General features: G+C 36.2%; 1 protein-coding gene across 21 annotated transcripts in view; it reads left to right on the top strand.

The window, feature by feature from the left end:
- COBLL1 (cordon-bleu WH2 repeat protein like 1) overlaps window positions 1-27,986 on the top strand; it is a 166,045-nt gene that overhangs the window by 72,535 nt on the left and 65,524 nt on the right. For all 21 annotated transcript variants that reach the window (XM_070508014.1, XM_070508013.1, XM_070508009.1 and 18 more), the window contains one exon: window positions 26,352-26,540. In XM_070508014.1, coding sequence (XP_070364115.1) covers window positions 26,352-26,540 — 189 coding nt within the window. Of the gene's footprint in view, window positions 1-26,351; window positions 26,541-27,986 lie in introns of those variants that run through there.

Below are 27,986 nucleotides of genomic sequence, written 5' to 3'. Positions count from 1 at the left end.
CCTCTTTCTCATGGCTGAATAGTATTCCATTGTGTGTGTATATAGGGGTGTGTGTGTATGTGTGTATCACATCTTCTTTATCCATTCAGCCATTGATGGACACTTAGGTGTTTCCATATCTTGGTTATTGTGAATAATGCTGCAATGAACATAGGAGTGCAGATATCTCTCTGATATCCTGTTTTCATTTCCTTTCCTTATATAACCAGAAGTAGGATTGCTAGCTCATCTAGTAGTTCTCTTTTTAATCTTTTGAGGAACCTGCATACTGTTTTCCATAGTGGCTGTACCAATTTACCTTCCTACCAACAGTGCACAAAAGGATTTCTTATAACATAGCTGTTTAGTATTTTAAAAAGTCTTCTTATAAGTGATAAGATTATAAGAACCATAGAGAGCGGAGGAGAAGTAACAATTATTTGTACCTAGGAAAGATTCCAAGTGTTCAAATTATAAATCAACTTATTACTATAAAATATATCTAAAACCTGAAAAATAATAGTTCAGTAAGATCAGAATGGTTACATTTTTTTTTTAGCAAGGACTGTGTTCCTAAATACCTTGTAGAAATCTGGCCCGCGTAATTCAAATTCAGTTTTCCCATAGAAATAAATACATGAGATGTTTATTTTTTAAATTTCACTCACAAAGAAACCTTATCATATTTAAAGTTCACATAAATCAACACAGCAGAAAATGCAATCACATCATATTTTATTTTAAAGATCAAAAAGATATATCAAGTTATTATCTGCCTCTGGTTAATTGCTGCTAAGCACACACTGAGGATTAAGAGCTAAACAAATCCATTTATCCGTGTAGGCCGGGAGGTCAGATAGCTGAGACTATAAATAGGCAGATTTAATAATGTCATTAATAAGGAAGAGGAGAATGTACCTCTGGGGTATCTTGTTTACTCCCACTAAGCATATGTTCTTTGGAAAGCAAATTACTGAACCAGATGAAATAAGGAAAAAAACTAAGGTGAGTAATGGAATTATTTAACATAAACTCATTATACATTCAACATTAAGAATATAATTATATTCCATTTTTATGTTTGAAATGATTATGCATTAATCTTTAGAATTAAATTTGGGTGAGTGTTTTCCACAGAGTTGGAGTTATATAGTTATGACTCTAAATGGGTGTTTGCATGCCTTCTTATCCCTCTTTAACCTTGTCAAAGGAAAGAGGATAATTATTCATACAAAGACAAAATGTGGTGGTTAGTCCATAAATCATATATAGGGAGATGTATAGCTAGAAACTCGTTCCTTCTAAACCCTGCTGTTTCAACCTTCCCACAATGCTTTGCCTGGTACTGACACCCTTCTCTCTTTTTTTTAACTTCATTCTATTGTCAATTACGTCATGGAACTCTCAAGTCATTTGGAAAGTCCACTAATAATTCCCTTTGTTGGGGTAACTTGTTTGTCAAAGGTTTTCACCTCTTGTAAAAAATGTACCTGTTTATTTTTTTCCCCCAGAAAGAAACTCTAGAAAATAGTGTAAATTGTTGTTTAAACAAAAAAAATTTGGATGGAGTATTAAATTGAGGACTGGTTGCATTGGTTGTTTCAGGCTTTTTGGGTTTTATTTTTTTGAGAATTTCTCTTGGGGAATCACATAAAGATGATTTTCCAATTTTAATAGTGAGTTGGAAAAGAGTTAAGTTGTTGGTCAAAGTTAGCTCTCATTTCTTAAAGTGCAAACACAAGGTATCCTATCAAATTCATGAAAATATGCAATAATCTACCAAAGAGAAATAGGATAAGAATTAGTTTTGCTTTTGAGGTAAAATATAGATGACATTCTTTATCTTTTCTAGCTTTTATTTTTTACTTTTTTAGTTTTCCTTAAGAAAAGTGGTAGATAGAGATTCAGAAAATAGAGTAAGAATAGCATGTGAATAGCACTTATGAAATTTTGGGGACAAAAAGTAGAATGTAATCTTTTTGTGAGATCATTCCAGTAAATATATCTGATTGGTTTTTATTTTAGGATCAAAAAATGAATGTGTCAGTTATTATTTTATCTTGGCATTCATAATACCAGGACCACACCTATATACCAGAATACTTGTGCTAAAAAAGTTGTTCTAATGGCTTTGATATCGTAAGAGTTATTTTTGAACACAATCTTTGCTAAGACTTTGTGCTGTATTGACCACCGGTACTTGGCATGTATATATGCCTTTGTTTCTAGATCCACCTATTTCCTCAGGGAAAGTTTGTATAAATGAGGCCGCTGTATATTTCTTTGTCATTTCCTTTTGTTGTTTCTCGGAAGAATTGCAATGGATTTTACAGTATTTCTACGCTAAATTAGTTACCTTTCTGTGGAACTGAAATGTGTGGTGGTTGGGAGGGCCAGGAATAGTATTTTAGGTTGCTTAAACCAGACAGATGACACATTATCAACTTTTTAGAATGTGGGTGATTTCCTTTGTTTGTAAAGACGATAGTTTTATAGATCATGAAAGCTGTGGTTCTGCTGAATTAGTCTTTAGCATACACATGTCTCATGGTTTTCTTCTGGTGAGTCAGTGCTTCTTTTAAACGTTGTTCCAGAAAAAATAATAATAAATTGTACTTATTGGGTAGGTTCACACAATGTTGGTTTTTGTTTTTTTTCCATCTGTCACTCCAAATAGAATTTTGAGGTCTCCGATAGTTGTTTCACCAGTGCTGGACAAACACAGGGGACATTTAGTAGCAGATGACATGGGGGGAAGGAAATGGGCTTGGAAATGCACTATCCTGGGTTTAAAACCTAAATCTCCAGTTTACTGACTGTGACCGAGAACAAGTTAATTCTCCTCTCGCTAATTTGTTCTTCACGCTGTGTTATATACATAACAGCAACTCAGAAGGTTGTTGTAAGAATTAACTGTAATGCATACATAGCTTCCTGCCCGTTGTAGCTTAATGAATTGCACTATTGGTCTTATTATGGGTGTTTCACCAGTGCTCATTGATTGATCATACTGAAGACACCAAAAGAGAAAGGGAGAGCAAGGTAGCATTTGGAGCTTTTTGTGTGTAGTTGAGTAAAACTGTACAATATTAAACTATTAATGTTTGAGGGAAGGAACTTTTGCATTTATTTCCCTACCCAAAGCCAGTGTAAGTGCTTAATAAATGCTCGTTGTGTGGGAGTGTGTGTGGGAAAACTCTTGTTTCTTTACCTCCTCGTTCAGAATTCTCTCACACGTATCATTACTTTTAACTCTGGACAATTACTATATTAAGGGAGCTCATTTTGTTTAATCTATAATTTGCCCTTCTTCACAGACAGGAATATCAAGTACATTCTTATTTGCTGATGATTGGGGGAGAATATATATAAAATAATTTCTTTGGAAGAGTTGTCAGACTAACAATGTGAGAAAATATTAGTAAAAGGTAAATGACTCTTTATGATAGATGGGAGAAGGAAGAGAATAGATTTTGGAATGCTAATGTTTGGTTGGTTATTTCATACATTGCTAAAAGACAACCAGATTTTTGTATGACTGAGAATAATTTATTCCTTATGCAAGTTCTCCTTGTTTTCTGAGAATCACGGTCAAATGGTGAAAGGAGACCATCCTTTCACACCAAATACATCAAATGTCCTATCCCAGCATGCTTTTAAGAAATTAGGATTTTTTTAGTTGGTAAAACATTTGAAGACCTGACTTTCTGTAGGTGTGTGTGTACTCATGCAAATGCCAGTGTGTGTGTGACAATATTTATCTGAAAAAGAGAAGGAATTCATTCATTCAACAGTATTTTATTAAGCATCTTCTTTGTGCTAAAGAATATTCTAGATCCTTCAGGATATAGCACTAAACCAGAGAGTTAAAATGCCTGGACCCGGTGAGCTTCCATTTACTATTCAGAGTTCACTAATCTGAACTAATCACTAGTCAGACTTGTGACTGTTTACAGTAAGGCATTTGAACATTATTGTTGCTGTATGAAAAATATATAGTATGTAAACAGGGATTTCTTTGCATAGTATACCATTGTATGCTTGTGATAAATAAAGAAATACCTAAAAATAATTAAGGAAATAAGAAGACCATCTCTTTCACAGAGTTCTTTGTCTTTTTATCAATATTCTTTGTCAATAATTATTACTTGGTTTTCAGTTTCATTGTAATTTTCCAGTTCTGATGGCACAAATAAGATTTTTTTACTTTTATTTACTTTGGGATTGAAAATAGTCATGAAAGCATTTAATAGAAATGGGATAGCTCCAGATCATTTCTCTCCCAAATAAAAGGGATTGTTTCTACAGAAGGAGAAAAATGATGGTTTCTGGAGAGTTATACTTACGAATTTATATTGTATACTGCTTAGATAATTATTCTATTGAGAGAATTATTAATATCATTTCTGGCATGTGTGATCTGAACCACAGTGTTCTCATTTTTTATTACGTTTCTTAACAATCATGTAATAAATTAAGGGGTAGTTGGTGTGTTTTTTACTTGGCCTACAAGTATGAACTAAAAGAATGGAGTTTGGGTCCATGATTTCTTAAAGATTTGTCAGCGTATGGATCAGAGTTCTCCAGCAATCCTACATCTAGTGATACTTAGAAATTCTTAAACTTCAGTCAGCTCACTCACTGGGTCAAATAAGATTTCCACTCCCTTGGTAAAATATACTCAACGGCTCTCCTTGGCACAATGAACCCCCAAATCCAGTAGGCTACTTTCTACATTACCTGCTCTTGCCTGTTGTTATACTTCATCAAAAATTTGCTTTGACTCTTTCCTAACCTGTTAAGGCCTGTTTTTACAATTACTGATTGTAATAATGTAATTTAACTAAATATTTTAAACATGTGATTTGAATTCAGTAAGAGTGTCGTTTTTATAAAAGCAAAGTTAAATACTTTAGAAAGAATCTTTGGTGAGTCTCCCCTCCAAAAAAAATATACTATTGAATTATATATGAATGAGACAAGTAAAAGAATGAAACAAAATTATGAAAAATCAAGGAATTTACACTCAAATTGCTTGTGGGTGTCTTGAAATCCTTAGTTCACTTTAAAAAATTGGAAGTGGAAAGCAAGCCCTTCTTCTGTGTGCTTCTTATTCAAGAAGGACAGGGTGAAAATCCCATCACTGGGTGCATTTGCAATAAGAAGCATTCATTCTACATTGAAGACCAATGAATTAATTTATATCTATGTATTTTAAGTTAAAATAAAATGTTTAAAGTTTACATGAACTTTAGATTTCCCACTTTAAATGACTTTTTTATAATCTAATCTAGATTAGAAATATTAGAGAGCTTTTGTTAATTTGCCTTCCTTTTTGATCATTTTCTTAAATCATTTTTCTCAAACTGTTTTCTGTAAGATAATGCTAATATCCATTCTATTTATATATGTAAGAACTCTAGAAATTCTTTTTCCCCAAAATGAATTTATTTAAATATGTAAGAAAAATAGTAAAAGCATTGATGCAGTTTTATGTGCGAGTTTAAAAGTACAATTTTGAGGGCTGGCCCTGTGGCCTAGTGGTTAAGTTTGGCATGCTTGCCTTTGGTGGCCCAGGTTCAGTTCCTGGGCATGGACCTACACCACTCATCGGCAGCCATGCTGTGGCAGCAACCCATGTACAAAATAGAGGAAGACTGGCACAGATGTTAGCTTAGGGGGACTCTCCTTCAAGCAAACAGAGGAAGATTGGGAACAAACGTTAGTGCAGGGCAAATCTTCCTGAGCAAAAAATAAGTACAATTTTGAACTACACATTGTTGCATAAGCAACACTTATGGAGAAATCCTATCTTTTCTGGGTGTAAGCAGTGAAACCAGTGCATAAGTTAAATGTAGTTTTTCATTTTACCAACTACCTCTTTCTTTGTTCGATATGTTAGTCTATTCAATGATTGCTGCTTTGTAACTTTTCTTAAAACAAATGTGTTTAATTATAGTATTCATTATATATAGTATATTTGATATTTATACTGACCCATTAATCTGTAGTTGAAAGAAGAATTGTTCAATGGAAAAGCAAAATCTTATGGTTTTGGAGCTATTTTAATCATAATCAAAATGTTTCCTGGATAATCAATTTGTGTCTGAGGCTGTGTTTTGTATAGTCTAAGTGTGTTTTATAATTGTTAAATATCTATTGGTTTTTACTGAATATGTTGTAATTTTAAATGCCAGTAACTTCAAATAACTTTGGGAAATCATGGCTTTGAACTATTCCCGTGTATCTAGAGGAAAGTGGGGAAAATTACACTAAGTACTAGGAACATGCTCTGTTAATTTTGTTGTGAAATCTTAACAAGAGTGACATACCGAAAGGGGTGTGTACAAAGACTTGCACGTGAACATTCACAGCAGCTTTATTCACAATTGCCAGAGAGTGGAAACAACTGAAATGTCTATCAACTGGTGAGTGGGTACATAAAATGTGGTATAGTCATACAGTGGAATACCACTGGGTAATGAAAAGTAACCAAGTACAGATACATGCTACATCATGGCTAAACCTCAAAAGCATTATGGTCAGTGAAAGAAGCCAGGCACAAAAGGACACATATTGTATGATTCCATTTATATGAAATGTCCAAAAAGGCAGCTATATGGAGACAGATAGTAGATTAGTGGTTTAGGGCTGAAGATGGGTTAGGGCAAAGATATTAGAAAGAAAAATGATGATCTTTCCTTATTTAAAGCACTTAGTAGGAATGTTAGAGTGGAAGAAACTACACAATTTTTTTTTGCACAGCTTTTCATTTTACATATAAAAAGACAGAAGTGACCTTCATTTAGGAGATCAATATTTATTTATTTATCTATTTTTTGTGCCCAGTCACCCCTTTTGCCTTCCCCTCCCCCTTCCCCTCTGGTGATCGCCAATCTAATCTCTGTATCTATGTGTTTATTTTGTATTTTTATCTTCCGTTTATGAGTTTCACACATCTCTTTGATGGTTATGTAACTTAAATCTCTCATTCTTTATCAGTTCATGCCCCCTATTTTTCCCACATCATTGATTTGTTAGAGAAATTAGGTTATTAGTCCTGTAGACTATCCACATTCTGGATTTTGCCGATTACTTTCGTGTGGTGGTGTTTATATTGTTTTTCAATTTATCGTAGTTGAATCAGATTAAATTTGTTTAGGCAAGAGCACTTCATAAGTGATACTGTGTATTTGTCGTTGCACCACATCATGAAGCACATGATGTCTGTCCAATATTTAGTGATGTTAAATTTGAAACATGGGTTCAGGGGGTGTCCATCTGATGACATTCTCCATCAACTTAAAGTCCATTGATGAATGGTTGCTTAAAGCCATTTTTGACTAAGGGTTGAAACCAATAATTATTTAATTCTTTTATTCCTTATGCAGTTTATTAGCTGGAATTCTTTAAAAAAAATCTTTGCTCATCAAATATTTTGTTTATCAATGAACTGTATTTCAGGCAGCATAAATACTTGATTCTTTCCCTACATTTTCAGAGTACTAAGTGTACCTAGCAAACTTCAGTGGTAACTGTTTAGTTTATTATTATTAAGAAGACAAAGATTTTTATAAGTTTTATGTGTTTCAATGTAGTCATTTTTTGATGTTCAACTGGTCCCATATTAGGTCAATGAGAGCCCCTTCCAATTGTGCCCCCACCCCCACCCCCACCCTGCAAGTCCTTTTGACATGACCTCACTAGTCTGGGATACCTTCTCTGACCTAGAACATCTTGTTTGCCAAAAAGGTCTTTTATGCTTCCTGGCCCACACTTGGAGTCAGCCATTTTTCCAGGGAACCCTCGTTCCTTTGGTGGAAAATATATTTACAGACCATCTGTACATGCTCATTGTTAATGAATGATTACTTTCAGTGGACAATTGGATAATGTATATTTTTGAAAGAAGAAAATCATTTCCATACTAATAATTTTAATCAAATTTAAGATTACAGGGTTTGTATTGAACTTTGATCGTATACATTTATCTCTTCTCATGCAAAAATCTTGATTCTTAAAAATAATGCTGCAAGGAGTAACCTTACATGTGGTTCATTTAATAGGTTAGCTGGTGTTCTTTGGGATAGCTTCCTAGTAGTAGTATTACTGGGTCAAAGGATAACCTCATATTTGATTTTGTTAGATATGGCCAAATTTTTCTCCATAGGCAAAATTTCTACCTTTAGCTCTCCCACCATCAGTGTATGAGAGTGCTTGTTTTCCCAATCTCACCAATAGAGTATGTTGTCAAATGCCTTTTTTCTTTTAATCTCATAGATGAGAAGTGTCTTTTTGTAAAATCGAGGATTTTTAAATTGTATAATAACTTTGTTATCAGAGATGTTACCCTTTATACCAGGGACCAGCAAGCTTTTCCTATAAAGGGCTAGATAGTAAATATTTTAGACTTTGCAGACCCTACGGATCTCCAGCACAATTCCTCAACTCTGCTGTTGCCACGTGAAAGCGGCCATGGGCAATAGGTGAACAAGTAGTGTGCCTGTGTTCCAATACAATTTTATTTAAAAAGTGAGTGATGGGCTGAACTTGGCCTGCAGGCCATAGATCTGACCCCTGCTTTATGCCATCTCCAAAAATGTAGACAGTTTAAAATGACCAGATATGTGTACCAAGCTAGCTAGTTTCTTCTCATATAATAGATGCGCATTTAACATCACTTAACGAGTCGGACTCAGTATGTGTTAGATGGATACTAGAATTGAAGTTTACCATCTCATAATGCAGTGCTTTTTTCTTAGTGCCCCACTGCCCTTCCTGGTTTGTTCGGGACACTGTATATTAGATTGTGTTTCATCTGTGGTAGAGGAGATGGCACCACTGGCCAACCTTATATTGAAAGTACTTTTTGAGTTGTCATAGAGGTTTCCTTCTTCAAACACACGTGCTCAGTTGGCTTTTGTTTTGCCCAGTGATGCTCACTTTTTACTGGCTCGGTGGTTGGCACTGTCACCTGTGAACAAGGAGCGTGGTCAGATTACATAGGCCTATAGGGAGGGATTAAGCCAAAGACTGAAGATTTCCTTGAAGCCATAGTAAACAGCTGAAATATTTGAGCATAATCAGAAAATGACTGTAATTTTTCATCCAAAAGAATTTATTTTTCCACATGGCTGAGAGCAAATGAGCTAGTATTTAAGAGCTTGTGGTAACTGTTTAAGGTAGAGATTAGCGGCATTTCAGAAATGGTGTTCTAAGACTTTGACTTATTCTCTGGTTACATTGCTACATTTCTTCTGGTAATAGGATGGATGGGAGACAGTAGGAAACTGTGATTCATTCCTCCCTGAGGAAAGGTAAAAGGGGCCTAGTAGGTGCTTGGCGTAGAGACATCTGATGTCAATGTGAAAACCGTGGATCTGGGGCTTGAAAACATGGGCTCTTACCCATTCCTGTGAACAGCCTCCTGGGAGGGAATAATCGAAGGTTAATCGAAGGATTAATTGAAGCCTACTTTTTGGGTTTTAACTCTTACTATATTATAATATATGTGGGTTGATCTTTTAATGTTTTTTTTTTTTCCCTAACAAAAAGAATCTTTTAAATTAAATGCCTTGATCTTATAGATGTGCACGTGATTTGACAACAGTCATTATTTTACACAGAAAGCAGGTAAGTACCTTTAATAGACTTTAAAAATGTGACCCTTGTTTCTTATTGAGGATCTGTTTTCCCTACCCGTGTTTGTTTTAATAGCATTGGTTTTTTTCTTACATTAGCATTTTCGATTCTGTGTTGCTATATCAGATTTCTATTATGAGTAACAGTATTTATGTTTTTTAAATAGATCAAGAATTAATTTAATTTGCCTGTCTTGCACTGTATCTATAAATGAGAGCCTCTTGGCCCAGTTATACAGTCTATGAAGATTTTGAGGTAGGACTTCTTTGGTGCTTAGCCGCTAAATAGAACAATACATATTGATGCGGATCATTATTTTTCTTTCTGATACTTTTGCCTTTTTTTTTTAGTTCCTTGCTTCTCAAACAGTAATATTCTGGATCATGAGTATATATCACTTGGGCCCCATATGCAGACTCTACTTAAATAGATACAGTGTGGGGCCACCCAGGCAAATCTGTATCAGAAATAATTTCCATAGGTGATTCTAATGTCCATTGAATTTTGAGAATCACTACCTTAGATATATTTTTTGTAGTTTTTTAAAAAAGTTTTAAATAGTTTGATTTGGAAGAAGTTGAAAAATTAGTGCAGAGAGTTTCCCTGTGTCCTTTCTCCAAGCTTCCCCCAATAATAATATCTTACAAACCATAGTACATTGTGAAAACCAGGGAAGTGATGTTGGTACAATACTATTAACGCAGGTACAGACCTTACTTGGATTTCATCAGGTTTTACGTGCATTCCTTATTATTATTACTATTATTATTTATTTTGATTTATGATTCTAAGAAAGTTTACTGCATGTGCAGATTCTTGTGGCATCACCATAACCAGAATACAAAGCTGTTGCATCATCACAAAGAAACTCCCTTGTGTTTCCCCTTAACAGTCACACCCTGCTTCCAACCTTTGGCAGCTAGTGATCTGCTTTCACTTTGGGACTCATATAAATAGAACCACGCAGTATGTAACCCTTTGAGACTGGCTTCTTTCACTCAGCATAATGCTCTTGAGATTACCCAAGCTGTTAAGTGTATCAAGACTTTACTGCTTTTTTTGCTGAGTAATACTCCATTGTGTGGATGCACCGCAGTGTGTTTATTCATTCTCCCACTGAAGCACTTTGGAGTTGTTTCCAGCTGGGGGTTATGAAGAGAGCTGCCATAAACATGCTTGTACAGATTTTGTGTAAATATATGTTTTCATTTCTCTCGTGTAAATACTCAGGAGTAAATTACTGGGTCATATAGTATGTGGATGTTTAGCTTCATGTTATACTGGCAAACTGTTTCCCAAAGAGGCTGTACCAGTTTGCATTCACATGATACAAGCCACATATGAAAGATCCAGTTTCTCCACTTTCTTGTCTGCACTTGATATTATCAAGTAGTTTTTGATTTAGGTGTATAGTGGTATCTCCCCAAAGCTTTAATTTGCATTTCCTTAATGAGTAATGATGTTGAACGTCTTTTCATGTGCCTATTTGCCATTCTTATATCCTCTTTAGTAGAATGTTCAAACCTTTTGCCCATTTTATATTTGAATTCTTTGTTTTCTTACTGTTGAGTTTAGAGGGCTCCTATATATTCTGGATATAAATCTTTTTTGTTGGACATGTGACTTACAAATATTTTCTCCCTGTCTGTGGCTTATCTTTTCACCTATTTAGCAGGGCCTTTCACAGAGACAAAATTTTTAATTTTTGATGAAGGCCAGTTTATCGATATTTTTAAAATTCTTTTATGGATTGTGTCCTTAGTATCATGTCTAAGAATCTTTTGCCTAAGGCTTGGTCCCAAAGATTTTCCCATTTTTTGGTATAAACATTTTGTAAGTTTATGTTTTACATTTAGATCAACTTTAGGTTAATTTTTGTATAAGGTACTACTTTAAATTTTAATATTTCTGAACTTTGAGACACTATCTTCAAGTAGTTCTTCTCATCAGTATTTAACAAAATTTGCAGCTAGGAAAATTAGAAGGACTTTTCTTTATCAGTATGCAGTGAATTTTGATCTTGAATATGGTTTCCTCCAACACACACCACTCCCCAAAACAGATTTAAAACTTTAAGAGACTAATGACTAAATCCTGTTTAATATTTACCAAAGTATATATTTGAGAGTAGATTATTGAGACTGTGACTCGAAAGCAACTTTTGCTTTCATTTTATGGTTCGTTAACCTACCAGTGTGCTTGCTTGGCTGGCATATACATACCCACTACTTGATATGAATATGTGCATATACTTTAATAAGTATAGTATCCACATTCAGTGATTTTTAGTTCCTAATCTAGCATGCTTTTGAAAATTGGGAAAACATTCCAACTAAGAGCATTTGTTTTGAAAGACAATTTTTTAGAGCAGTTTTAGGTTCACAGGAAAATTGAGCAGGAGGTACAGAGATTTCCCATACACCCTCTGCAGGCACACATGCACAGCCTCCCCCATTATCATTATCCCCCACCAGAGTGGTACATTTATCGTAACTGATGAACCTACACTGACACATCATAATCATCCAGAGTCCAAATTAGGGATCACTCTTGATGGTATACATTTTATAGTTTGGACAAATGTATAATGACATGTATTCATCATTATAATATCATTTAATATTTTCACTGTTCTAAAAGTCCTCTGTGCTCAACCTATTCATTCCTTTCCCAACCCGTGCAACTCCTGGTACTACTGCTCTTTTTATTGTCTCCATAGTTTTGCCTTTTCCAGGATGTCATATAGTTGGAACCATACAATATGAAGCCTTTTCGACTGGCTTCCTGCACTTAGTAATTTCTATTTAAGGTTCTTCCATTATTTTCATGCCTTGATAGCTCATTTCTTTTTAGCAATGAATAATATTCGATTGTCTGGATGTACCATAGTTTATTTGTCCATTCACCTACTGAAGGCCATCTTGGTTGCAACCAGGAACTTTTTAATTTTACTAATTTTAGGGGTGAACATTTCTTTCTTTACATTTATAAGATAAAACAATCCCATGGATAATTTTTCATCTTAAATTTAATCAGTAATTTTTTCTTTGAATTTTTGAAAGTCTTTAACCTTTTTTGAAAGTAGAAATATCTCTTTCTAACAAGGCTTTTTATACTTAATATTTCTGTGGCAAGGGAAAAAGCCTCAAGCAGTTTTGCACAGTTTTCTCTCCCCATGTTTTTGCTAATCGTTTTTTAATTTTTAAATTGTAGTGTCAATCACATTCTTTATTACCTTTTCAGGCTAATTCTCATAAACTGCGCTGACTCTCCCACATGCATTGCCTGCAAGGCAACACATACAAAGTGAAAAGGAAGCTTTCAGTGGATGATGGTGAGCCCATTGCTACTGACGTTTATTGCTCACTGGACAGAAGTCTGTGCATAGAGAGAGTGGAACAGCAAGCGAGCACTGGGTCACAGTTTTGGAGCTTCAATTTATTTTTGAGAGAAATTATTTGCTAATTTCTATCAATGTTTATGAATTTATTAAGGTACCGAAATATATTTTTTAAAAAGAACAGTATTTATCAAGGGATTACCAACGTAAAACATTTGCACAGTTCCTGGAACTAGATAAGCATTCAGTTAGTTTAGAATTTTTTTATAGGGTCCATTTAGAGTATCTTTGAAATTGTTTGGGTTGACTCATTTCATTTTGAAGCTACTGGTATCTGAGCACTCATATAGTATGTCTTTAATCTACCCAGTTTTTTTCTATAGCACTGAGCATGCAGTGGGTGCCCAATAAATGCTGTTGACTGTCTTGTGACTCATTGTTTATATTGCTTTCAAGTCTGTTTTTTTCCACTTTGCTCATTTGTTTTGATTAATTTTTTTATCTGCTCCTTTGATATGCCCATTTCTACCAGAGGCTTTCTTCACTGTCTTCTTGTTGATGTTTGACTTTCTTAACTCTGCATAAAATAAACATCCCCATAAGATATTTAGGAAAGCCCCGAGACAAACCGAAATTGTGGTGACATTTATGGGACAGATATGAGAAATTTAATCTTTACTTTTTAATTTATCGATACATTATCCTACTCTATATCTTAGTCCCTGTGATGGTTCCTTGAGTGTGTATATATATGTTAAAATGTATTCACTAATATTTATAAATTTCCTGTATATAAATTATGCCTCAGTGAAAAATATCAAGGGAAATTTATGTTTTCCTTCTTTTCGTAAGGAATTTCCTTCTTTGATAAAAGGAACCAAAAATATAATGGGGGTTTGAATTTGAAAAAGTTATTACTAAACTTTTGCACAACTTTTAAGATTTGTTATATTCACTGATTCTGAGACCTTCCTGAATTTACATGAACTTGATTGACCCTAGAGAGCAACCTGCAGGCAGTGTTTCAGAGTTTACACAGTTCTTATCAAGGTGTATTATTAACTCTAATTGAGTATCACCGTGTGTCACGCATTATGCTAGACCTGTGGTTCTCCAACTTGACTGCACTTTAGAATCACTTGGGGAAATTTAAAAAATTCCCACGGCCAATTTAATTAGAATTTCTGGGAGTGGGACCTAGGCTTTAGCATTTTCTAAAACTCCTCAGGCGAATCCATGGTATACCCAAGTTTGAGAACCAGTGGGCTAGACAATGAATATACGTTACCCATTTAACCCCCTCAGCAGCCTGTGAGGCAGGATATATTATCCAGTTTTGCAGTTGGAGAAATCTTTTCAGAGAGATTAAATGACGTAATAACTAATAAGCGCAGATCCAGGTACAAACCAAGATCTCTGATATTTTGAAATCTTAAACTATCGGTAACACTTGGTGATTAATATGTAGTTTTTTTCATTTTTACTTGTAAACGTATACCTTTTTTCTATCACTGTGTACCTTTCTGCCATGTCTTAATGTTGTCACTGGAAGGTTATACTGTGTGTGTCTATTAAAGAAAGGAAATTATAATTAAGCATGAGTCGGAACTATTTATAAGATGTATTTGAGATGTATTTTGCACTTGTAGTGATTTATATATATGTATATATGTAAGTGTAACAGAATAATAAGTATTGTCAATTTGTTTATATGATTTAAGGGGACAGTGTATTTAAGCAGCAGCTGAACTGTCTAATTTGATTTAAGAAATATCAGCTTTTGAGTCAATACCTAAGTTTAAAGAGTCCTGTCTTTATTACATGACACATTTATTGCATGAATTAGAATTGTCGACAAAAATAATCCATATCCGATCTATAAATGAAAATTTGGGTGAGTTTATTCTGAGCTGAAATCTGAGGACCATGGCCCGGGGCCTTTCTTCCTGAAGGAAGAAAGGGCACCAAAGAAGTGAGGTGCACAGAGTGGTTATATACCCCCAAGCAGGACGTTTCACATATGATTGAAATGTCCCTCCCACAATAGTCACAAGATCACCCTGTCGGCACAGCACTTGATGGACACAGCAGGTAGTGGGTCCGCTATCTCAGAGGGCGTAGCAGGAGGCAAATCTATTGTCTCCAGCTGGGTGGTCACAGGTGAGTGCAGCAATCAGTTTCTAGCCTAAGGAAAGATGCTTAATCCTTAAGGAGATGCCAACGGTTGGGAGGGGGAGGGAAGTTGCACCTTTATCTCAAGGGCCTTTGCTCTTGCCATAGGGAATATCTAAATCAGATATACAATGCATGCTCAACAGCCAAGGTCAGGCCCTTTTGGAAAGACAAGGTCAGGCCGAATTAGGTTTATACCAAATGGCTTCCTCATATTCTCCAATATATCCTATTGCTTGCCATTTTTATTTGTCAGAATATAGAGCAGGTTATGTCTTTCTGGTTATATGACAATTAAATCACCACATAAGCTTCATCTACTCATGCTAACTTATCCTCAAAGACCTGGTGTTACAAAGAGATTCTATTGTGTCCCTGTCCCTCACTTTACTTAACTGTGAAGTTCCCGAAAGCAGGAAAAGGGGAAGATTTGAGAGAGAGATTACAAAAATGTGAATGAACATAATGAAAACTATAGTTAAGTAGATTCATTCTTTAAGAAATAATTGAGCAAACACTGAAAAAGATGATATTAATCAAAAATACAAAAAATTATATTCATGATTTCTGCTACCTTATCTGGCAAATAAGGTGGTATACAGTAGAAACTATGCTATAAGACACAAGGTAGCCTGGGGTGCTTTATTCCTGCATTGTATCAGTTCTACTGATACTGGCTACTTCTTCGCTCTTTCTACCACACCGTAAGTGCTTGAGGGGAAGACCTATGTCTTGTCTTTGGATTTACCCCACTCCATCTCCACAGTGTGATGGGTGTGGGACATCATCATAGCTACTTATTGAACAAAAGGCTCTGAACACGTGTCCTCCTATAGATATAAACAAAATACTGAAAGAATTTAAAGTAGAAGGACTCGTGGGTAAAACAACAAAGGTTCTTGAAAGATGAGGATGCAAAGAGAGACACGATTTTCACTGGTGGATTGTAAAGATGTCCTCTGTGTGCAGGTAATGGCATGAGCAGTGGGTGCTTTAGAGCATAGCATGTATGTTAAATCACCTGAAGCTGAAATTGAGGTATAAGGTTTATATAGAACTATAGTTCTCTAGCTTGCTGGTTAGGGAGGCGAGGCTGCAATCAAGGTATAGGCTAGGGCTCAAGTCTCCCCTGGGGTAGGATCTGATTCCAAGCTCACTCTTGTGGCTGTAGGCAGGCCTCAAGTCCTCCCTGGCTGTTGGCCAGAGACATGGGACAGCTCACAACCTGGCAGCTGGCTTCTGTTTAGAGAGAGGAAGTAAGAGTACCCAAAACGGATGCCACAGTCTTGGTAACCTAATTTCAGAAATGACATCCCATTACCTTTGCTGCATTCTGTTCACTGGACACAAATCACTAAATCCAGCCCACACTTAAAGGGGAGGGGATTACACAAGGAAGAGCAGGGTCATTGGGGGTCATCTTAAAGGCTGCCAACCACAGTAATATGTTTCATTTAACCCAGCATATCAAAAAATATTTCAATATGTTATCAATATATAAAAATTGCTAATAGATATTTAATATTTTTGTACTAAGTCTATGAAATAGTATGTATTTTGCACTTGTAGCACATCTCAATTCAGATGCTATATTTCCATTGGATATACTTGATCTATATTTTGATGTCATAACATTTACACCTGAAAATAATCTACACACCTAAGTTGTTCCAAATATACTTAAATATTTTCCAATAACTGAATCAAGTGTCAGCTTTAAAATATAAATTAAAATTAAATAAGCTAAAAATGTAGTCCCTCAGTCACACTAGTCGTGTGTCAAGTGCTCAGTAGCCACATGGCTTCTATATTGGACAGCAAAGTTCTAGAAGTTTGGCTGTAAAAGGAGGGAAATAAAATGGAATTTGAAAGGAGCAGGAAAGTGGAAATTACAATAACAGAAATCTGTGCACTTTTTGTGTGTGTCCTGGGGAGAAGGAAAGAAATCTAAGATGATGGAAACACAGGATATAGTGGCTTTAGATTTTTGGTCAGATTTGAGTGGAGGTGCAATGGGGCGAAAAAGCTGACGTGACGAGTGGCTTGTGATAGTGATCTTGTATTCTGGGTGTTGAAATGTACAGGAACTGAGTGTGGGAGATGGAAACCAGAAGCTTTTCAAGAGGCTTTTTGCTTGGAAATGGAACCATTTCCTGCAGGCCTCACAAGAGATCCTTTCCTGACCAGGACCAGAGTTGTTCTCAGGATAGGAAGAGCTCCCTGGGAATGGGGGTCCTGTCCATATCCCTCTTTTAAGTAAATGGTAATTGTAAATTAGCTCAGCCACTGTGCCCGGCCCCCAGGCCTAAAATACCTTACTGAGGCTTCCATTTTCAGTTTTTAAGTAAATTATTATGCATAAATCTCTGTATGTTAGAGGTGGGAGGGACCTGAGATCATCTAGCCCAATACCTGTATTTTGTAGATGAGGGAATGGAGGACCAGAGAAATTAAGTGATTAACTTAAGGTAACACAGGTAGCCATTTAGGATACTCCCATGCTTTTTGATTCCCAATACACTGTTTCCACAACTCCACCTGCAGAAGCAGCAGCCTTGGTTGGTGTGAGTGGGGCATTCTACGTCTGGCATCTGTGTTCCTATTTAAGCATCAGGAATTATTTACATGATCCTTGTCAAGGTTATCAGGAGGATTTGGTACTATGTTCTGTGTGCTTCGGGGCTAGTTTCTTAACCTCTGTAAACCCCAGCTAAATGGCAATGACAAATGCCTCATGAGATTAAATAGAAAAAAGGCACCTGCACAGTGCTTAGCAGTAGATATTCAATAACTTCTCATTTTTTCTCCTCTAGCACTTGGCTTGTGCTCAATCATTTTTGTTGTTGTCAGTTTATTTTGTTTTAACGTTTCAGTTCCCAAAGGGACGATAGAGTGTAGCAGTTAAAAGCACTGGCTTTAGAATCTCACGACTTGGATTGAAATCTCCACTCCAGCACTTAACCTCTCTGCTCACCAGCTGCCTCATCTGGAATGGGGAGATAGTAGCACTTACCTCATACAGAGCTGTGAAGAGGAGTTAGTAGATGGGAAACACCTAGGACGATTTCCAACACGTGGTCAACACTCAGGGGTTAGCTGTTGTGGATAATACGATAGTAACATAAGAAAAAAGCCATTTTATGTTTCCTTTATGTCCTCATTGGAACTTACTTTTGGAACATGAAGGCACTAGCATTTAATAAGTACGTACTTTGTGCGAAGGATACCTACTGCCTCTTCATTTGGTACATTATGCCAAATGTACCTGAAAGATGAGTTCCATTCCTAAAGTGAAAAGGTAACACAGAATTAAGTTATTCTCCCCTCGTATTAATCATGATCCTCACTGGTTGAGGGAAGCTACAGCCAGGACATCTGAATTCTGACCCACAGATTGGTTACGTGGCCTCAGCCAAGTCATTGAACATCTGGGCAAAATGAAGGAAGTGTCTTTCCACTATAGAATTCATTCTCTTTCAATTTAATCCTGAGCCCTATTTTTTCCCCAAATAGGTAGAGGATTTAATATCTTCCTGAGGATTAAATGCTTTTACCTATGTAAGTCTCTGTGGAGTTCTTATACGTCTGACGGGTCACAGAATAGCTTGTGGTACAAAATAGTTTGACTCTCAGCAACCCACCAAGCTCTTACTCTCCTATGAATTCATGGAACTGATGTAATTTTCCCTCTCTTCCTCCCTCACTTAAATCAGCAAACACTTATAGAGCACCCACTCCATCTTGTGTCAAAGTTCTAGGTACTAGCAGAGAATGAGACAGACCAGGTCCCAACTCTCATGGAATTTTTCATTCTAGAGGCTAAATTCAAATAATAAACAAATAAATAAATAAATGAACAGGATGATATCAGATAATGATAAATGTGATGAGGACAAAACAGGGTTATGTGAAGAATGGGCAGAGATGGGTAGGGATGGGCATTGGCACCTCTTTTGAGTGGTTAGAGAATATCTCCATGAAGAGGAAATATTTGATCTGAAGTCTGAATGAGCTCAAGGAGCAGGCAATTTGAAGTTCAATGGTTAAAAGCATTTTGGGCAGAGGGAACAGCTGTGAAAGTCCTTCAGCTGTGAGGGGGCTGGATCTTTTTGAGGAAGGAAAAGGATGCCAGTGTGAATTAAACAGGGAATTGAAACTGAGAGTGGTAAGAGCGGAGCTCAGATGTTGGCAGAGGCTAGCTCAGTGGTTTCTTAGACTTTAGCATGCATCAGAATCACTTGGAGGGTTGTGAAATGAGGATTGCCGGGCTCTACCCAGTGTATCTGATTATATAGGTCTGGGGTAGGGCCTGAGAATTTGCATTTCTAACAACTTCCAAGGTGCTGCTGCTGCTCTGAAATCACACTTTGAGAACCACCAGGCTAGCTCATCTGGGACCTTGTAAACCAAGGAAAAGAATTTGGGTTTTATTCTCAATGTACTGGGAGGCCAGTGAAGAATCAGATGTGTCATGTAATCTGATTTACGTATTTAAAAGATTTCTCTGACTACTGCAGAGAAGAATAGATTTTAAGGGACGAGAGGAGAAACAGGAGAGACAGTGAGGAGGCTATTGGAGCAGTCCAAGCAAGAGATGATGGCTTAATTGCTGGGGTTGGTAGCAGAGGAGCCGGTGAAAAGTACACAGATTCAGGATATGTTTTAGAGTTAAGAGTCCACAGGGCCTGATCATGGATTGGAAATAGGAAATAGAGACAGAGAATAATCAAAATATGCCTAGGATTCTTGCTTGAGTTAACAGGGCAGTGAGTGCGGTGCCCTTTGCAGAGATGAGGAATACTGGGGGAGGTTTGGATGAGAATAGGGGTTGGGGGTGGAGAGGAGATCAAGAGTTTTGGTTGTGAGATACCTATGGGACATCCAAACGGAGATGGCCGTGAGATTACTGGGCATATAAATCAGAGCTCAATCAACAGGTCAGGATTGGAGATGTGAATTTGAGAGTCATCAACTTGTAGATGTATTTAAATCTATGGGATTTGTTGAAATCAGGTGGGGAGTGAGGGTTGTAGAAAGAGAAGAGAAAAGGACAGAGAAAGAGCCCTGGGGTGCTGAGAAATCAGGCAAGGAGATCAGGGCGTTGGAGACTGAGGAGTGTCAGTGAAGAGGCAAGAAAGCTATAGATTATGTTGTCACATAAAGAAGCCAAGGGAAGAGAAGGCCAAGCAGAGAGCTTGGGCAGCTGTGGAATGTGTTCCTGATTGGAATTTAGGAACTTGCTTAAATGTGACCAAGACAAGACAGATAATTGTCTATTAGATTTAGACACACATAGGCGATTGGTGACCTTGACATGAGAAGTGTCTGTCAAGAGTCATGTAACGCCTTGAGTCTCTCCTTGTTGCCTTTCATTATTGCTTATCTTTTAAAGCCACTTTGATATATTCCCTCTGATCTGATATTAGGTTCATCAGGAAAAAGGACCTTTTGGTGTTCTTAATTGCATTTCCTCAAGCACATAGCACAATGTTATGCCCACCATTGGAACAAATTTTTATTTAATAAAATCTATTTGATTAAGCCCAGAGAGAGACACCAAGAAATTGTTTTGAGGAACTGGTCTCCACTTTTTAGTTGAAATGTGTAGTTTAGGGACCGTCAGAACATTGCCAGTTATTTTGAAGGACTTCCTCATCAACGCTTGTCACAGTGCATTTGCTATTGGATGATCGGTACTGAGAGAAGGTGACCATTACACTCCTTTTTGGTCATTATAATATTAAAACCAGTTTGCATAGTACTTCTCTTAGTGAATTTATAAGAATTCTGCATAGATTTTGCAAACACATGAGATTCTGTTGGATTTGAGTAGCTTATTAAGGATGTAAGTATATCTCGTATACAATTTAAAGCTTTGTTTTTTTTCAAACCAAGAAAAGGTATTTGAGTAGATTTTTGTTGTTTTTCTCTTTTATTCCCTCTTTTCATTTATTTAAGGATATTAATATTGACGGAAATGGAATAATGATTAGTATGGACACATGATTTTGAAGTGCTTTATAAATCAATTGATAAAAAGACTAATCAGTAGTAATAGCAGCATACCAATTCTGTTAAGATTGTTTTGATATTTTCTAAGTATATTATTGCATAATATGAAATTTCACCTTAATTTTCATTATGAAAATCAATCATCATATTGAGATAATCTTCATGAATAAAGCAGTAATTTACTTAAGCCATAATTTACTATGGCTTGTGATTTTTAAGGCTTGATTAGTGAATTTTTGCCCTGACCTAGACAAGTTTTCTGTCCCAAATATCTTTTCAGTATAACCTCCTTTCCACCCACCTTTGTTGAAATTTGCTATTGTTGACTGTTAAGAGTAGCACCCTCTAAGGTGCAGAAACTGATAGTCAAACTAGGCCACTGGTGATGAAGAGCTTATGTGAAAATCCTTTGGGTAAGAAAACTGCACATTCCTGTTTAAAAGTCGTGGGGTCCTTCAATGGCAGTTATGGTGATTTTAAAATATTAAAGAAAGCTAGTATTCTTAAGCACTAAATTATAGTTATTGTTGCAGATTCATGTGTTAACTTTTTTTTTTTTCCGCTTTCCCAGGATTTCCTACACTTTAGTTATAACCTTTGATTATTTTCACTAGATCTTTGACTTTGGTAACATTTAATTTAATTTTGTTATTGCTTCAAACTGTCTCAGTCAAAAAATTAAGAATATTGGGAGAGATGTGACTAGGTAAAAGGTATTTTAAAAATTTTGCTGGTGAGTAAAAGGTCAAATAAGTTAACAAAGTCTTAAAGCTACTTAGGATTCAGGCCCAATCCAGGCCTCTACCTGTATTCTTTGTACTAAACTGTACTATGTGCTAAGCAAACTTTAACCAGATAGACACATTCCTAAATTTAATGTAAACAGGTCACAATTGGGAACCAACATATACCTGATCCTACAGGCTCTACCTGTTTAAATTCTGCTTTCCTTTCGAGAACTGAGTCACATGCCTCTTCCCTTTGAAGTGCACCTTGATACCTGCTTCTCCACCCCCACAGAGCTAGTTTCAGCTTGCGCTCATTGCTCTGAATTTTCAAGGTTGCCCATCTGTTTAATGACACTTCTTTTTTGAATTGTATTCCTTATTTAATTACTTACACATTGCTTCTTCCCTATTGGATTTCTAGTTCAGTGTGGAAGGATCTTGGTCTGATTCACGTGTGCTTTCCAATTTTCAGGACCAAAGATGACAGATGCTTTTATATTTGAAGTAATACTGGGGAATATTAAGATGTTCTTAATAGAAGTTCTATGCAGATAATATTTCAATTAGTGCTTTGTTCTGCTTTCCTTTTTTTTTTTTTTTTAAAGTAGGCTTATCTTTAGTAATTAGAGATAGGTTTTCATCACAGATGCAAACTACCTTAGGAAATGAGACAGAATACACAGAACATTAAAACTATGAGCCAGAGGAGTTCATTGCAGTGTGCAGTGGACAGGGAAGACGTCCCAAGGAATTGTGACTCACTCTGGACCTTGAAGGATAGATAGAATATGTAAAGGCAGAGAGGATGGACCTTGAAGGATAGATAGCATGTGTAAAGGCAGAGAGGATGGGGAGGGTATTCAAATGGAGATCATGATGAGCACCACTTGACCATGGGAAGGTGCCTGGAATCATGAAAGCAGGGGCGGGGAAGATCCCCCTGGCTGCTGGAGGGGCCCATCAGACCTTCTTCACTGCTGCTCCTCCTGAAAGCCTGGTCCTCTGTGGACCAAGTTCTTCCTGCTGCTTCACCTGCCTGTCTGTGGCAGCTGGGCCTCTCTTCTGGCCTTCTCCATGAAGCTCTTTTAAAGCCCTGAAGTTCCCAGTTACCCTTGCCAATAAATCTAGTGTGTATTTGTCAGTACTCATCTCCTTAAAAATAAAATATAATCAATTTCCAAAATCCAACAGAGATAATCTGATATAAAATTTCATTTTCCTCCTTCGTGGTAAGAACTTTTCTCCTTCCCAACTGTACACTCATCTTTGTGGAAGTAGTCACCGAATTCATTCATTCAGTAAATATGAGTGCCTACTATGTAGCAGGCATTGTTCCAGAGGTTCTATGCATTTGCAAATATGTGTGACACATGGCAGTGGACACAAGTCTCTATTCTCATGGGATGAATTACTCTTTAGTGGAAGGAGACATGATAAACAAGTGTGTTAAGGGCTGGTAAGCCCTAAGGCAAAAGTAAAGCAGAGAAATAGAGGTGTTATCTTAAGGTCCTGAGCCAACTCTGTAGAGGGTCCTGAGTCAGGGTTGTTCTAAGTGTGTTCAAGGAAGAGGCACGAGTCATAAGATTAGAATGCAGTGAGCCTAGGGAGAAAGGCAGGGAGAGGAGACTGGAGAGGCTGGAAGTAGGAGAGGACAGATCCTAGGACTGTGCATGTTACTTTGGGTGAGGCCAGAAGCCATTGGAAGGTGGGAGAGGAAGTGTGGTGCTCCAACTTACATTTTGGAAGGGTCACTCCAGCTGCCATGTTGGGAATAGAATGTAACGTGACAAGGTTGGCAGGAGGGAGACCAGTTAGCAGCTGGAACAGAGGTGTTTGTGAGCAAGGGTGTTGGTGGATTCTGGGTCTGTTTGTAGAAGAGAGAGCTGGCAGAATTTGTTGATGGTTGTATCGTGAGGGTGTGTGTGAGAGGGGATTTTGGGCCCAAGCAACTGAAAGGATTGTGATTTACTGAGATGGGAAGACTTGGAGAGGAAAAGATTTGGTTTGGAGGAGCTGGGGAGAGGAATCGGAAGTTAAATGAAGTTGTAGATTCCAGTTAGTGATCTGAGTCCAGATGTCAAGTAGGTATTGGATTTACAAATTTGGAGTCAAAGGGAGAGATTCCAGCTGAATATTTTGTGTTTAAGATTTCCTTCATATAGATTTTGCAAAGTTCTTGTTATATTTATTGTAACAACTTTTACAATTCATTTTTGTTGTTGTAAAAGAAGTTTTTTCTTTCATTATACTTCCTGACTAGTTTTTGCTTATGTTTACAGAGACTATTGACTTTAGCTTGTTACCTTTGTACCAAGCCAATTCTCTTATTTATACAATTCTTGCCAAATTCTCTTATTTATAAAAGCTTTTTAATTGATTCACTGATTTCTTGTCTCCTGTGAGTTCTCTGTGGAATTTTACCAAACTGTTCAATTCTAAAAAGTGCCACTTTGTTTCATGGCTCCATTTGCTTTCCTCTGCCTGCAATATCAATTATTTCTTGTTTTTTCCCTGAGTTTCTATTCATTCTCCAAAACCCAACTCATGTTTCTCATCTATAAAACATTTCTGGATTCCTAAGAAAGTTTCTCTTTCTATGAGCATTAGTGGTGCTGTCTGCAGACCTATATTAGAGCAATCATCAAACTTTATTGTAATTTTGTGTATATCTCTCAGTCCTTTTTGGGGTATGAACCCTTTAGGGGTAGGAACTGATGACTGGGTCTTGTCATCTTCACATCCCCAGTGTTTAGCTGAATCTGCTACATGATTGTCTGTTACAGGATAAATGTTTCTTGAATACATGAGTGGTCAATTTCTGTGGATTAAAAATGTTGTGAAATTGGATAAAGTTTTCTTCATATAGATTTTATAAGCGTGTTATATTTATTGTAACACTTTTAAAACTTCATTTTTGTCACTATTGTTAAAGAAATCTTTTCTGAAGTGCAATATATCTCTGAAATTATACTCCTAAAAATTAAAGCCCTATTATTTTAGAAAATTTATGTACAATGTAGGAAACTTGCTTCTATTTTTTCATGATGCTGAATGTGTAAATGTGCTTAGATTTGTGAGGCCGTAAATTTTGAACATACTGAATGGCTGGATGTTACATGTGTACCGACAAAGAAGCCCTTTTATCTTGTTTGGTTTTTGTTTTGCCTGGGAAATGGGGAGAGGGAAGAATCAAAATTTGTGTTTTTCTGAATAGAAAGCAGTAGTATTTATTCTTCCAAAAGCAATCGGCCTGTAATGGTAACATTTTCAAAAGTTCTAATTTGCAAGACTTTCAAAAAAATATGTGTATGTTATTACTTGTAGTTACTTTATATTTATTTTCGTTTCCTTTTTCAACCCATCAAATCATTGAATTGGCCCATGTGAATTTTTTCAGAATGTTTGCTACCTAGTTCTATTATAAATCAGTTAAGGGATCGTCCTAGTAAGGGACACTGAAGTGTGTTTATTAGAATAATTATTTGTAACATTTTTCATTGAAACAGAAAAAATAATTTATTAAATAACCAATCACAGTTCATCATTGATTGTGAAGCTCAGTGGGAAATACAGCATGCTTCTTTCTTGCAGAGAGTTATAAATGGTGGCAAAGAGGTGGAACTGACACCCAGGAAAAAATGGAAAAAATATTTCCTTTATGGAATCTGTTGTCTGTGCTCTATAGGGAGAGACTCTGTGTAGGGGGTGGGTGGGAAGGAGAGATTGGTTTCAGCTAGACTTTGAAGGATATGTAGGGTTTATCTGGAAGAGAGGCAGAACACACTAGATTAGAAATTAATAGATAAAAGGCACAAGAGCTATAACGAGGTGTGAGAATGAGATATTGACAGGAAGGATTTTTTTTTTTTAAAGGTACGCTCTTTGGTGAGGAATATTGGTCCTGAGCTAACATCTGTTGCCAGTCTTCCTCTTTTTTTTTCCCCCTCCCCAAAGCAGTGGTACATAGTTGCATATCCTGGTTGTAAGTTATTCTAATTCTTCTATTGGCTTGACAAGTGGTGTGTAGGTCTGCGCCCAGGATCCAAACTGGTGGACCGCAAACAAAGTGTGCAGACTGAACCACTTGGCCACAGGGCTGGCTCCCGAAGGAGGATTTTTATAATTTATCTCATCAAAGAAAATGTTATACTTTTGCTTTGCTATAGTGAGCATGCATTAATTGAACCTAATGGCTGCGAATATCAAATCTCTTTATCATGTTTCTTTTTATTACCAAGTAATGTAGGCATATTGTTGAAAACAAACAAGCAAAACTGCTGATTAAGACAGGCCAAAAAGAAAATCCTTAATTCTATCATCCCTAGTAAACTAACAGTTAAGGTTTTGGTGCATTTTTTTGTCTAGATGTGAAAATCATATATACATGCACATTTTGTGTTTTTATGAAATTTTTTCATAGTAAAAATTTACTTTTAAAATACATATGTTTTATTTTTCATGTTTTGTTTTTATTTTAGGAAAAAAACAAAAGCGAAGGCACCACTTCCTCCAGCTGAGACCAAATACCTTGATGCCTCTTCAGTTGATGATTCTATAGAATCCTCTGCTTTTATCATGGAACAGAAAGAAAACATGGTAGATAAAGACGTTGAACTCTCAGTGGTTCTCCCTGGGGATGTTATCAAATCTACTACCGTTCATGGCAGGTATGGTGGAGCGCATGAAATACCAGGAATTCTCTTTCTTCTTCTGTCATTGAAACCCTCTGTTGTATACTTCTTGATTTTTTTCTTTGACAAAATATGTCATTTATCACTTAGTTTAGTTATCTATTTAAAAAAAGTGCTAAAAGGTATTAAAATTTTTCTGATGATGTTTTAATATCAATGCTATGAATTCCACAACCCCTGTCAAGTAACTCTTGAAATTTAGAGCTATTTTATATTTAGTCATTTAATAAATTTTTTTAAAAATAGCCTTTCCCAGAAAAATGGTCATCAGTTATATTGCTTTTGTAAGACAAACTTACAAAGCAAGTCAATGACCCATAAAAAGAACCCTTTCCCTTCCTCTCCAAATTATTCTTTCTCTTTTAAGCTGCTTCTCTGAATTTGATTTTGCAGAAGTTACTAACTACTTTTAAAATGTAATACTCTATTTTTTATCAAAAGAGATAAATCCATCTGTAAAACTAGCAGGATTTTTAATTTCATTGAATGATTTAATTAATTTATTAAAAAATGTGGATAAATTTAATAGAAATGTAAAATTAAACTTTAACTCAGAAGTGAAGATGTGATTTAGGAGGCCTATTTTTAATAAGTGCATAAAAATTGGAAAAATGGAATAGAGCCAAGTATAATTTTCCATTTCATTTTGAAGTGGAAAGTTACGGGAGTTGTGTATTGGTCCTTTTCCACATTTCACCTTCAACTGCGCATTTGTTATCAGGAGTCAAGTTGTAGAAATTCAAGCTATTTTGACCTTAGTATAGTGTGTGTGTGTGTGTTTGTGTGTGTGTGTGTGTGTGTGTGTGTAAAGAACAAAAGAATAAGTAAGCAATATATTGGGTATTGCATTCTTACAGTGTGGTTTTATCTAGAAGAAATTCATTAAGATAACCTTAATCTTAAGATTTATTGTCAAGGTTATCTGTAACTTTACAGACTATTGCAAGAACGTGAACATAGAAAACCTCAACATTAGCAAACAATACATAGTATTGTATATTAAATTCTCATCAAATTTAAGTAAGTCGTGTTTTTCCATTTATTATGTATCGAAAGTAGTTTTGGAGATCACACACTGAAGCATATTTGTGAGGTTGAGAAACCTCTGAACGTCCTTGGGGGCTTTCGACCTAAGACGCGGGTAATCACATGGGTTATTCCTCTGTTCGGTGAGGAAGGCATCTTGTAAGTCATCATCTTCAATCCCTGAAATAATACCATTACCCCAGTTTTAAAATAATAACAATAATGGACATGGCTGGGGGTAATAAAGGCAATTCATCTAATTTTCCCTGAATTGAACGTACGTTAAAAAAAAAAAAGGCAATGTCTGTCCTAGTTCTTGATGCTGACAGGTGACAGTCATTTCATTATCAGTACTCCTCAAAATTTCTTCTTGGACATGCCAGTCATCTGTTTACA

Source organism: Equus asinus, chromosome 4 (assembly GCF_041296235.1).
Source record: "Equus asinus isolate D_3611 breed Donkey chromosome 4, EquAss-T2T_v2, whole genome shotgun sequence".
Lineage (NCBI taxonomy): Eukaryota > Metazoa > Chordata > Mammalia > Perissodactyla > Equidae > Equus > Equus asinus.
The sequence above is the reverse complement of the archived record's forward strand: the minus strand, read 5'-3'. Positions and strand labels throughout refer to the sequence as shown.